We start from the raw sequence: 13,109 nt of genomic DNA, 5'->3' as shown, positions 1-13,109 counted from the left end.
GCATTAATATCGAGTAATTAGATACGGTATTGGGCTTTTAAAAAGACTGGTGTCTTTACTTGGCTTTGGTGTTGTTGGTTTTGGAGTTGTTGGTGTGGGTGTCGTTCCTAAAATGACATTAAAATTCATTCAGTATTGGAATGATTTTTTTTTTTCCCATTGCTCAAATGAAAGACAAAGGTTGAAAAAGTGTGAGGTTACCTGTGGGATAGCAGCCCAGCTCTCCCCCCTGGACTTGACACTCGTGCATTGGGGAGCATTGAGATGACTGACAGGTAACTAAGGGTGCGTCACACCTACACTGCAGAGTACAGTTCTCAGTGTAGAACTCCTCTCCAGGCTGACAGAAACACACAGTGGATAGACCTGTTAGGCTTATAGGTGTATTTCGCAGTCCGAGTGTACTGTTGTTTGATTATCTTGCAGTACCTGATAATATTGGCCGTTGGTGTGTTTGCAGCCACATGAAGAGTTGGAGACACATTTCCCAGCACTCAGGATGTAGCCTGGATCGCACACACAGGACTCGGTGCACGGTCCGCTGCAGGAGGGGGGTCTGCCCGAACATGTGTCTGGACAAGGGTCCGCACAGGGCTCGAAATGGCTGTTGGAGGGGCAGTCAAAAGCTGTGAGAAAGATGAAATGGCTCAAGTTAGAACTATGCGTATCAAATAAATTAACATCTGGACACATTCAGAGAGAAGGCTAAAGGAGAGTCCCATGTCAACAATCTGCACTTTCTACTCACGACAGAAGGTGTCATTTCTCCAGGGTCCGATGTTGACACCACGGTCCTGGCACTCATTGACGTAGGCTTCGATGGCTTCACACAGAATGGAATGAGCTCCATCAAGCGCACAAAGGTCAAAGACGCAGTCCTTGAAGTAATCCTGAACACAAAACCAGCCTGATATAACCCTTTTTCCCCAAATGTAAATCAAAATTCCAGTTTTTGGCCACATGCTCGCTCCAAGTGCTTGTGACTTACATTGGGGTTGACTTTGGCGTGACACACAGCAAAAGGACCATTTTTGTCCAGCAGGATGCCACAATATCCAGAGCTCTCATAGAGCTTCTGCTCCTCTGCCTCACATCCAGGATGAGTGGTGTTGGGTTTTTTGTTACACCTGGCGCAAAAGGGAATGTTAGACACAGAGTCAACACAAGGCAATGTTCAGAATCTGAAATGATTTAACAGAATGAATTTATACTTGGCAATAATACCACACTCACTCTGGATCCATGTTCCAGCTGTTTCCAAACTCATTAGGATTGTTTGTCAATGACCAATCGGGTTTACGGAAGTCATCTTTAGGATCTCCATTGTAATCTCCACATAATCCACACAGTGTATTTTTATAGCTGTGGGTGACAAGTTACAAGGTCCTTCATTCCTGAACTTCTCATGAACTTCTTCTATTCAGACCCCATTAAGAACATGTGTACAGGTTATGCTCACTCTTTAATCACTTTGACGTCCATAAAGTGGTTGCCGTCATAGCGCACAGTCACGCCAAAATTCAAGGACACGGTGTAGTGCTTTCCTGATTTGAACACAGAGACGCCTGGAAACGGATCCACTGGCAGGTTTACTTTGATTCCATTCACCTGGATGTGGAAAGCCGGTGAGAATGATGAGTGAAAAGGCAGAGAAGTCCTCATTGTTTAAGATAAGGTAAGGTTCCCCTTCTTACATGCACGGCACCTCCTTTGAAGATGGAGACCTTATGCACTGTGCTCTCATTGAAGAGTTCCCCTCTATGCAATACATACACGTGAACCGCTTTCACATAGGAGATACTGGGTGTGTTATAACGGTTTTCATTGTCAGCGTGGACCTCAAAAAGTGGTAAATCTGACACATTGCAGACTCCAGCCATCAAGTAACTGCAGTTGCCCATGAAGTTGTACTTGCGCTTGTCAAAGGTCGTGTAGTGGGGATCGCCAGATCCGATGCACGAGGATGAACCTTCAGGGAAAGCAAGTTCTTTCTGTGATACTCGGATAACAGACTACAGACTGCTGATCAAATTGATTTTGTTTAAAGTATGATTCCTTAACATGTTACCTTTCGGGTAGCATCCGGCGACACCGTTAATCTCCCGACACTCCTCAGTGGGATCACAGGTGTTATCCACACATTCCAAAGTGTAGTTCCCTGCACAGCGACACAGCTTGGAGCAACCGTCTCCAAAGACGATTTCACCAGGCTAAAACACAAAAGTCAGCAACCTGGTTAGTGGCTACTGTCATTCTTCTGAACACAAGTGACGGTATGGTCACTTTCTGACCTCATAATAGTTGTTATTGTGATCCAGGCAACCGCATTTCTCCAGTGGCACACAGTGTTTGCCCTTGAAGACGAACCCTGGCTTGCAAAAGCAGCCGGTGATACAGGAGCCGCTACAGTTGGTGGAGGGTTCCATGCAGGTGGGGATACAAGCTGGGCCACATTCGATGTATTCTGCATTCGGTGGGCACTTAACTATGGGAAAAAAATAGCATCATTGCATTATTATCTAGAAAGTAGATACGGTATTGGGCTTTTAAAATGACACCATACTTGGCTTTGGTGTTGTTGGTTTTGGAGTTGTTGGTCTGGGTGTCGTTCCTAAAATGTCATTAAAATTCATTCAGTATTGGAATTGTTTTTTTTCCCATTGATCATTCCCATTGGTCAAATGAAAGACAAAGGTTGAAAAAGTGTGAGCTTACCTGTGGGATAGCAGCCCAGCTCTCCCCCCTGGACTTGACACTCGTGCATTGGGGGGCATTGAGATGTCTGACAGGTAACTAAGGGTGCGTCACACCTACACTGCAGAGTACAGTTCTCAGTGTAGAACTCCTCTCCAGGCTGACAGAAACAAACACGGCAGATATATTCGTAAGGTTTTTAAGTGTATTTCACAATCCAAGTGTACTGTTGCTTGTCTATCTCGCAGTACCTGATAATATTGGCCGTTGGTGTGTTTGCAGCCACATGAAGAGTTGGAGACACATTTCCCAGCACTCAGGATGTAGCCTGGATTGCACACACAGGACTCGGTGCACGGTCCGCTGCAGGAGGGGGGTCTGCCCGAACATGTGTCCGGACAGGGATCCGCACAGGACTCATAATGGCTGTTGGGCGGGCAGTCAAAAGCTGTGCAGAAGATGAGATGGCTCAAGTTAGAAGTATGCCTAGCAAATGAATTAACATCTGGACACATTCAGAGAGAAGGCTAAATGAGAGTCCCATGTTAACAATCTGCACTTTCTACTCACGACAGAAGGTTTCGTTCCTCCAGGGCCCGATGTTGACCCCACGGTCCTGGCACTCATTGACGTAGGCTTCGATGGCTTCACACAGAATGGAATGAGCTCCATCAAGCGCACAAAGGTCAAAGACGCAGTCCTTGAAGTAATCCTGAACACAAAACCAGCATGATATAACCCTTTTTCCCCAAATGTAAATCAAAATTCCAGTTTTTGGCCACATGCTCGCTCCAAGTGCTTGTGATTTACATTGGGGTTGACTTTGGCGTGACACACAGCAAAAGGACCATTTTTGTCCAGCAGGATGCCACAATATCCAGAGCTCTCATAGAGCTTCTGCTCCTCTGCCTCACATCCAGGATGAGTGGTGTTGGGTTTTTTGTTACACCTGGCGCAAAAGGGAATGTTAGACACAGAGTCAACACAAGGCAATGTTCAGAATCTGAAATGATTTTACAGAATGAATTTATACTTGGCAATAATACCACACTCACTGTGGATCCATGTTCCAGCTGTTTCCAAACTCATTAGGATTGTTTGTCAATGACCAATCGGGTTTACGGAAGTCATCTTTAGGATCTCCATTGTAATCTCCACACAATCCACACAGTGTATTTTTATAGCTGTGGGTGACAAGTTACAAGGTCCTTCATTCCTGAACTTCTCATGAATTTCTTCTATTCAGACCCCATTAAGAACATGTGTACAGGTTATGCTCACTCTTTAATCACTTTGACGTCCATAAAGTGGTTGCCGTCATAGCGCACAGTCACGCCAAAATTCAAGGACACGGTGTAGTGCTTTCCTGATTTGAACACAGAGACGCCTGGAAACGGATCCACTGGCAGGTTTACTTTGATTCCATTCACCTGGATGTGGAAAGCCGGTGAGAATGATGAGTGAAAAAGCAAAGAAGTCCTCATTGTTTAAGATAAGGTAAGGTTCCCCTTCTTACATGCACGGCACCTCCTTTGAAGATGGAGACCTTATGCACTGTGCTCTCATTGAAGAGTTCCCCTCTATGCAATACATACACGTGAACCGCTTTCACATAGGAGATGCTGGGTGTGTTATAGCGGTTTTCATTGTCAGCGTGGACCTCAAAAAGTGGTAAATCTGACACATTGCAGACTCCAGCCATCAAGTAACTGCAGTTGCCCATGAAGTTGTACTTGCGCTTGTCAAAGGTTGTGTAGTGGGGATCGCCAGATCCAATACACGAGGATGAACCTTCAGGGAAAACAATTTCTTTCTGTGACACTCAGATTACAGATGAATATTTTACAGACGACTGATCAAATTGAGATGTTCAAAGTAAGATTCCTTGATATGTTACCTTTCGGGTAGCATCCGGCGACACCGTTAATCTCCCGACATTCCTCAGTGGGATCACAGGTGTTATCCACACATTCCAAAGTGTAGTTCCCTGCACAGAGACAGAGCTTGGAGCAACCGTCTCCAAAGACGATCTCACCAGGCTAAAACACAAAAGTCAGCAACCTGGTTAGTGGCTACTGTCATTCTTCTGAACACAAGTGTCGGTATGGTCACTTTCTGACCTCATAATAGTTGTTATTGTGATCCAGGCAACCGCATTTCTCCAGTGGCACACAGTGTTTGCCCTTGAAGACGAACCCTGGCTTGCAAAAGCAGCCGGTGATACAGGAGCCGCTACAGTTGGTGGAGGGTTCCATGCAGGTGGGGATACAAGCTGGGCCACATTCGATGTATTCTGCATTCGGAGGGCACTTAACTGTATGGGAAAAAAAATATCATCATTGCATTAATATCTAGAAAGTAGATACGGTATTGGGCTTTTAAAATGACACCATACTTGGCTTTGGTGTTGTTGGTTTTGGAGTTGTTGGTCTGGGTGTCGTTCCTAAAATGACATTAAAATTCATTCAGTATTGGAATGATTTTTTTTTCCCATTGCTCAAATGAAAGACAAAGGTTGAAAAAGTGTGAGCTTACCTGTGGGATAGCAGCCCAGCTCTCCCCCCTGGACTTGACATTCGTGCATTGGGGAGCATTGAGATGACTGACAGGTAACTAAGGGTGCGTCACACCTACACTGCAGAGTACAGTTCTCAGCGTAGAACTCCTCTCCAGGCTGACAGAAACACACAGTGGATAGACCTGTTAGGCTTATAGGTGTATTTCGCAGTCCGAGTGTACTGTTGTTTGATTATCTTGCAGTACCTGATAATATTGGCCGTTGGTGTGTTTGCAGCCACATGAAGAGTTGGAGACACATTTCCCAGCACTCAGGATGTAGCCTGGATCGCACACACAGGACTCGGTGCACGGTCCGCTGCAGGAGGGGGGTCTGCCCGAACATGTGTCTGGACAAGGGTCCGCACAGGGCTCATAATGGCTGTTGGGGGGGCAGTCAAAAGCTGTGCGGAAGATGAAATGGCTCGTTAGAACTGCGTATCAAATAAATTAACATCTGGACACATTCAGAGCGAAGGCTAAAGGAGAGTCCCATGTCAACAATCTGCACTTTCTACTCACGACAGAAGGTTTCGTTCCTCCAGGGCCCGATGTTGACCCCACGGTCCTGGCACTCATTGACGTAGGCTTCGATGGCTTCACACAGAATGGAATGAGCTCCATCAAGCGCACAAAGGTCAAAGACACAGTCCTTGAAGTAATCCTGAACACAAAACCAGCCTGATATAACCCTTTTTCCCAAATGTAAATTCCAGTTTTTGGCCACATGCTCGCTCCAAGTGCTTGTGACTTACATTGGGGTTGACTTTGGCGTGACACACAGCAAAAGGACCATTTTTGTCCAGCAGGATGCCACAATATCCAGAGCTCTCATAGAGCTTCTGCTCCTCTGCCTCACATCCAGGATGAGTGGTGTTGGGTTTTTTGTTACACCTTGTGCAAAAGGGAATGTTAGACACAGAGTCAACACACGACAATGCTCAGAATCTGAAATAATCCAGCAGAAAGAATTTATACTTGGCAATAATACCACACTCACTGTGGATCCATGTTCCAGCTGTTTCCAAACTCATTAGGATTGTTGGTCACCGACCAATCAGGTTTACGGAAGTCATCTTTAGGATCTCCATTGTAATCTCCACATAATCCACACAGTGTATTTTTATAGCTGCGGGTGACAAGTTACAAGATCCTTCATTCCTGAACTTCCCATGAACTTCGATTCAGACCCCGTTAAGAACATGTGTACAGGTTATGCTCACTCTTTAATCACTTTGACGTCCATAAAGTGGTTTCCGTCATAGCGCACAGTCACACCAAAATTCAAGGACACGGTGTAGTGCTTTCCTGATTTGAACACAGAGACGCCTGGAAACGGATCCACTGGCAGGTTTACTTTGATTCCATTCACCTGGAAGTGGAACACAGAGGAGAAAGATGAGTGAGCAGGTAGGAAGGTTTCATTCTTTCAGATAAGGTAAGGTTTCACTTCTTACATGCACGGCACCTCCTTTGAAGATGGAGACCTTATGCATTGTGCTCTCATTGAAGAGTTCCCCTCTATGCAATACATACACGTGAACCGCTTTCACATAGGAGATGCTGGGTGTGTTATAACGGTTTTCATTGTCAGCGTGGACCTCAAAAAGTGGTAAATCTGACACATTGCAGACTCCAGCCATCAAGTAACTGCAGTTGCCCATGAAGTTGTACTTGCGCTTGTCAAAGGTCGTGTAGTGGGGATCCCCAGAGCCGATGCACGAGGATGAACCTTCAGGGAAAGCAAGTTCTTTCTGTGATACTCGGATAACAGACTACAGACTGCTGATCAAATTGATTTGTTTAAAGTATGATTCCTTAACATGTTACCTTTCGGGTAGCATCCGGCAACACCGTTAACCTCGCGACATTCCTCATCGGGATCACAGGTGTTATCCACACATTCCAAAGTGTAGTTCCCTGCACAGCGACACAGCTTGGAGCAGCCGTCTCCAAAGACAATTTCACCAGGCTAAAACACAAACGTTAGAAACGTGGTTAGGGTGTACTGCCATTCTTCTGCACATAAGTGTTGGTATGGTCACTTTCTGACCTCATAATAGTTGTTACTGTCATCCAGGCAACCGCATTGCTCCAGTGGCACACAGTGCTTGCCCTTCAAGACAAATCCTGGTTTGCAAAAGCAGCCTGTGATACAGGGGCCGGTACAGTTGGTGGAGGGTTTCATGCAGGTGGGGATACAAGCTGGGCCACATTCGATGTATTCTGCATTCGGAGGGCATTGAACTGTGGGCGTAGTTGGTCTTGGAGTTGTGGGATTCGGTGTAACTGTTCCATTAGTGGGTGTTGGAGTCGACACTGGCGGCTGTGGCGTGGTTAATTGCTCTTTGAATGAAAGTGTTTCAAAAGTATAGTCAGTGAGGATAAACTGCTTGACACGGAGATTCAAAATGAATCATTTCCAGAAGAGGCAGGAAACAACGAAAGATTATTCACCGTCAACATTAAAATCTCCCTTTTAGCTGTCATGATTAATGTCAAAACTTTTACTCTCCTAATTTCCATTTCAGGACATCTTAGAAGCATGTACATTGTACAAAGGCAGTGACGGTAACACTGGCGATGGTGAGTTTTTCCACCTTTTATACCAAAGTAATATGTTTCCTTTTTCAGTCCCACAGATGACCCTACCCCACCGTAAATATACAAACGATAACTGGCCAACTTACCTTGACAGGCCATGACACACACAGCATCAACAGCAATATCAGTCAGAGAAGTCTCTCCAAATGTTCCCACAATAACAAACTGAAATCCAATAAAAACAGAATATTCTTATGCTGCATGTATCAGCGCACATACAGAGACGATAACTTGATTGTTTACCTGGATGTCAGTGTTGCCGAGGTGACGGACTTCGGCAGGCTTCCAGGCTGCACCCTGGTTTCCCTTGACAGTGAAAAGAGTGGGTCCAAGGACTTCCCCTGCTAAGTACAGAATGTAAATTCAACCAATAAGAAGTATAGATTAGCGCTGAGTGGAGTTCAAATTAGATGGAGCTCATCTGAGAATAGACAAAATCTATGGAAAATGAGACCTTCAAACTGAAATGGTCAACTGCTTGTGCATTTCACCTCTTACCTGTCAAGGTGTGGACGCTGAGCTGCATGGTATCACTGGTGCCATATAGATAATAATAGAACGTAAGCTCTAGGCATCCAGAAGAAGAGTTTAACACAGGACTTATGATTTGCCCCTCAAGTCCAGGCACAGCATAGATAGAATCCATAAGCATGTAGAATCCAACTAAGAGAATGTTAGAGAGTAATGAGATGCTTGGCTGGAAACCCCATGACAAATTCGGCCCGCTCAAGCTACTTACATCCCGGCTTGGAGAAATCGTCATCAGGTCCGGTGCCTTCGATGTTTGTTGGGCCAGTCCATTGCTCAAAGCCATATATAATGTTCTCGTCATGTACGAAAAGAGTCCACCCACATAAGTCATCCAGCTTGTCGAAGTCACAGCCAGAGATGCAAGCTGTGGACCAAACTTTAGCCTTCATGTACAGTATATTGTCATTGGCAAACTGTTAATAATCCCGGAGGCAGTATTGTGACCCGTTTTGGGCTTTTTGATGGTTCTAACCAAGCCATTTCAACATAAGATACTGCTTACAAGATACGAAAACATTGTGAGTTTACATACTGGGACACACTCCTTCGAAAATGAGGATGTTGTCTAGTGCTGAGTCGCAGTAAGGAGTTGTGCCTCGCTGAGCCTCGAAGACAATCTAGACAACCACAAAGTGACATCAAGAATCGGCAAGTGTAGGAAGTCAAAGTAATAAGGCTGAAAATAAACTCAAGTAAAATATAGATAGCTGAAAAATCTACCTGAATACAATCACAATCTATTTTTACTTTGTTACTTCAAAACACTGCAAACCATGCACGTGAGAGCATTAAATAGTGTTATGAGGTATGTCCTGGGGTGTGGCACAACCTCAGTGTTTCTGAAACACCCATAATTGCTAACACTGACTGCTGTGATTGCTTTATGGGGCTATAAAAGCAATACAAGGGCAAATAATTTAACTGAGACTGAATGAAGTGATAGGGCAAACTGTTATCTGCACGTGTTGCTGCACTGATAAATCACTGCATACTTTTTCATTTCCTTAAGCAATGTACATACATCATTTGAAACAACAGGCACCCAATTCCTCCCTCTGTTCCAACATTCTGGGGCCTTGGAACTTGGAACTAGTCAAACAAATGTTTGAATTTAAGTTGAAACTTGGAATTTTTGTTGGAATTTAGACTTGGAACCTAGCACTTGGATCTTTCTATAGTCCGGAACCAAGTCCCATTCATTGTGTATGGCAACTCCCTAGCCCCAACCCCATTTTCAAGCCTTAAAACTATCCCTAATCCTAGTCACCATGGCGATAACATTTTCTCCTGATTTAAACCTATCTTCCATCATAGGTCAAACTCCGGTCCTCGAGTGCCGCACTCCGACAGGTTTTGGAGGTTTCCCTCTTCCAACATAAGCTGATTCCAATCAACAGGATCATTATCATGCTTATGCAGAGCTTGCTGATGAGCTCATCACATATCAGCTGTATTGGAGAAGTGAAACCTCCAAAACCTGTTGGAGTGCGGCCCTCGAGGACCGGAGTTTGAGACCTATGCTCTACATACATTTGAAGCCACAATGCACTATATGCTTTTTGCTTGAAAGCAAACACTCACAGTGAGGTCCTGATTGCCTGGATTGGCCACGGTGATGGAACCCATCAGCCACGATGGACTCTGGAGACCGGTTTTCTTCCACAGCTCTTCCTCGCTATTTGGCCTCTTCGCCAGTAGCCTCAATACATAGGTATTGTCCAAACCATGCATGTAATATCGGAACTGGACGCAGATCTGTGCAGCCGCCTCTAAGTACGTGGGACTCAGCAGACGAATCTTACCCCCGTTAGCCACGTTGTCACATTCCTGGTAGATGTAGAATCCGTCTGGGAAAGAAAATGGATTGGATGTTTTTCACAAGTGATTTTAGTGTTGACCGCCGATGAGGTGCAACACTGACTTCCATCGGGGTAATCTCCTGGAGGACCCGTGTGAGGCGTCGGGGTTGGGCCTTTGTGTCGGGTCCAGTCGGCATCGTCCGCCGAGTCCTGGGTGAAGCTGCAGAATGGCTCGCTATTGTTGTTAAAGCTGCAATACGTCAGCACGTGAGCTGGGGAGACTGAGGGGTATCACAAAGAAAAAAGGGCTAGACCAGGGTCGGGAAAGGGTACATGAAGAAGACAAACAACCTTGCATCCAGCCAATTGTACAGCGCTAGTCCACTTTTGAGTTAAGGTTCACCTCAGACAATAAACAACCTCCACTGTTTCCCTGGATTAACAACAGGCCTAATCCAAAGCAATTTTTCTTAGATTGATACTTTATTCTTGGCCATCCATCCATTAGTGAGCTCATGTGTACACTTTTTTTTTTACACTATAACACGGTCATTCACACCCTTGCTGAAATGCTGTTTTTATTGTAGAACTATGTGTTGAAAAAAAAAATCCACAGAATACTGCAAATATATGTGGTTTATAATGATTCTTATATAGGGGTCTTTAAAAATGCATTTCAATCAATTTAAATGGTGTAGATGTAAATCATAACACAGATTTTAATCTGCAACATCTAAAATAGTTGTTTTGAATTACGTCTGTGTTACTTGGTCGTCATAGGATAGCAATCGTTCGTCACGTGCTAAATTAGAGTGCTGGTGCTAATAAAAATCGTGCTTTATCTTACCATTGCTGGTCGGCACGCTCTCGAGGCTGAAAGAGAATGACATAGATCAATCATTTGACATATCACACCTAAATATGACTCATTTACTCTCGAGGCACACCTATATTTAATGAACAAATTTATAGGAAATCTCTTGTTATTCCTGAATGATTTATTGCATAACATCTTACTTCCCGCTCAGATAAAAAGAAAGAAAGAAAGAAAGAAAGAAAGGAAGGACCATAAACAAAAAATATGTGAAATGTTTGGAAAATGGATGGATTACACCACAGTATAAGTTATCCTTTTCATACTGTTATGATATATATTATATATAATACTGTAACCATAACTGTAACAAAATATAAAAGATTAGCTGAGTGAAATTTCATTTTTATAACATATAATTATGTATTACTGGTGTATCATTACTAAACATTGGTGAAATTTAATATGAATAAAATAATTTGTAATTTAATATCGCTCTCAGAGCGTAACATCATTAATCATTTTTAAAACAGTTGTGGTAAAGTATAACCATGTAATCATAATTATGAAAATACAAAATTTAGGGCAGCAAAATTTGGATTTTTGACAGATAGGAAAAAAAATATTTTTACAAGTTTTAAAAAGTCTTGTGTTTAAAATAGGGACGTCAAAGTTAAAGCGTTAAGAGATTAATTAATCACAGAAAATTGTCGCATTAATCACGTATTAATGCATATTAATCACACTATTATTTTCAAGCGCACTTGAGCCTTGAACGTAACCGCGGATGGTTACATTGAAGGCTGCGCAGGTCAGTGATTAGGTCAATGCACGGCATTTCCTACGCCTGTTGTTCCTAAATGAGCGGGGTGACTCCATTTGGTGTGCTCGGTGGAAAATTTCGCTTTAAAAAACACCTCGACGGGACTTTAGATAAAACAAAAGTAATTTGCGTTTAATTAATTAATAATTGCTGAATTGCACCCAATTGATATGATGCTGTTACGTTTTGAGCAATACACGCATGCATGCAATTGCGTACATGCATTTAATCAATGTTTGCAAATGACATTCAGATAATAAAATGTGTTAATGTAAAAATATTACAGTATTTTATATTTATTTTATATTACGCAAATACGCAAGTAATTTAGCTGATTAATCGTGATTAATCAAAATTAAAAAGTGTGATTAATCAGAATAAAAATTGTGATTGTTTGACAGCACTAGTTTACAAAATAAAATAAAAAACGCAGATCACTTACCTCTGAGGATGATTTTATCATTTTTTTTTTTTTTTAACAGTTATTTCACTTTGACAATTCACAGTTTGGGACTCACCTCTGCTGCTTTGTCAGTGTGAACATCCATAAGAGTAAAATAAGGAATCGCATTGCATCCATGGCTAACTGAACAGTTAGCAGAGGGATGAGAAAGGAAGGACACAGTGGGGGACTTTATATATCCACATACAGTACTGTACTTATACTGTGACCTGTTATTGGGTGGATACTGTACAGTATACTGTGATTGTTGCAAAACGTGTAAATAAGTAACAGTGCTTGATATGGACAGGGTGTGATCTTTGTTTATAGGTGTGTGTCTGCTTTTTGAACTCAAAGCACTTCACACAGTGGGTGTGGATGCCCGACAGAAATTAGTTTATAAAACATCAACTTCTTCCGTGAGCATAAAGTTAGTCTGATTAGTGCACCCATCCTAACTGTGTCATTTAATAGAGAGTAAATATGTAAAATTGTGCCTTGTATTGTGTTGTAAAACAGCCCTAATGATGTACAATTTCAAATTAAACCAGTTTTCCGGAAATACTTCTCAAGATTTGTTCGATAACGGCCCTGCCCTGGTGTGGTATAATTAATCATTCACCTTGTTATTTGTGTTTAAAACAGAAAGAAAAAGCTGAATACTGAATTTTTGTGACTTTTGAGGCAAAACATATGCTGAATTTTTCTGACTTTCGAGGCAAAACATATGCGTAAAATATGGCCTCTTTATTTGTCTTTGCTGGCCAGTAAACTCTACTGATACTTTAGAAAAATTTTGGATTAGATTGGATTCTAATCTAATTAACTCTTAATTAGCTCACTGAA

General features: G+C 42.9%; 1 protein-coding gene across 5 annotated transcripts in view; it reads right to left on the bottom strand.

Annotated features, from left to right (window-relative positions):
• Nucleotides 1-13,104, bottom strand: part of LOC144004351 (IgGFc-binding protein-like) — a 42,856-nt gene extending 29,752 nt beyond the window's left edge. For 2 of the 5 annotated variants that reach the window (XM_077501550.1, XM_077501553.1), the window contains exons 1-39: nt 12,340-13,104; nt 11,032-11,057; nt 10,307-10,465; nt 9,967-10,232; nt 8,918-9,002; nt 8,594-8,749; nt 8,353-8,517; nt 8,098-8,198; nt 7,941-8,019; nt 7,304-7,596; nt 7,081-7,222; nt 6,708-6,982; nt 6,474-6,622; nt 6,251-6,379; nt 6,006-6,144; nt 5,773-5,914; nt 5,458-5,654; nt 5,230-5,368; nt 5,090-5,137; nt 4,815-5,008; nt 4,592-4,733; nt 4,211-4,485; nt 3,976-4,124; nt 3,750-3,878; nt 3,505-3,643; nt 3,265-3,406; nt 2,946-3,142; nt 2,716-2,854; nt 2,564-2,611; nt 2,292-2,485; nt 2,069-2,210; nt 1,695-1,969; nt 1,460-1,608; nt 1,234-1,362; nt 989-1,127; nt 749-890; nt 430-626; nt 202-340; nt 60-107 (exon numbers count right to left, since the gene is read on the bottom strand). In XM_077501550.1, coding sequence (XP_077357676.1) covers nt 60-107; nt 202-340; nt 430-626; nt 749-890; nt 989-1,127; nt 1,234-1,362; nt 1,460-1,608; nt 1,695-1,969; nt 2,069-2,210; nt 2,292-2,485; nt 2,564-2,611; nt 2,716-2,854; nt 2,946-3,142; nt 3,265-3,406; nt 3,505-3,643; nt 3,750-3,878; nt 3,976-4,124; nt 4,211-4,485; nt 4,592-4,733; nt 4,815-5,008; nt 5,090-5,137; nt 5,230-5,368; nt 5,458-5,654; nt 5,773-5,914; nt 6,006-6,144; nt 6,251-6,379; nt 6,474-6,622; nt 6,708-6,982; nt 7,081-7,222; nt 7,304-7,596; nt 7,941-8,019; nt 8,098-8,198; nt 8,353-8,517; nt 8,594-8,749; nt 8,918-9,002; nt 9,967-10,232; nt 10,307-10,465; nt 11,032-11,057; nt 12,340-12,401 — 5,860 coding nt within the window. In that variant the 5' untranslated portion in view covers nt 12,402-13,104. Of the gene's footprint in view, nt 1-59; nt 108-201; nt 341-429; nt 627-748; nt 891-988; nt 1,128-1,233; nt 1,363-1,459; nt 1,609-1,694; nt 1,970-2,068; nt 2,211-2,291; nt 2,486-2,563; nt 2,612-2,715; nt 2,855-2,945; nt 3,143-3,264; nt 3,407-3,504; nt 3,644-3,749; nt 3,879-3,975; nt 4,125-4,210; nt 4,486-4,591; nt 4,734-4,814; nt 5,009-5,089; nt 5,138-5,229; nt 5,369-5,457; nt 5,655-5,772; nt 5,915-6,005; nt 6,145-6,250; nt 6,380-6,473; nt 6,623-6,707; nt 6,983-7,080; nt 7,223-7,303; nt 7,597-7,940; nt 8,020-8,097; nt 8,199-8,352; nt 8,518-8,593; nt 8,750-8,917; nt 9,003-9,966; nt 10,233-10,306; nt 10,466-11,031; nt 11,058-12,339 lie in introns of those variants that run through there. The other 3 variants (XM_077501551.1, XM_077501552.1, XM_077501554.1) reach the window with 3 other exon arrangements.
• Nucleotides 13,105-13,109: the final 5 nt, after the last annotated feature.

The sequence above is a fragment of the Festucalex cinctus genome, chromosome 16 (genome assembly GCF_051991245.1).
Source record: "Festucalex cinctus isolate MCC-2025b chromosome 16, RoL_Fcin_1.0, whole genome shotgun sequence".
Lineage (NCBI taxonomy): Eukaryota > Metazoa > Chordata > Actinopteri > Syngnathiformes > Syngnathidae > Festucalex > Festucalex cinctus.
The sequence above is the reverse complement of the archived record's forward strand: the minus strand, read 5'-3'. Positions and strand labels throughout refer to the sequence as shown.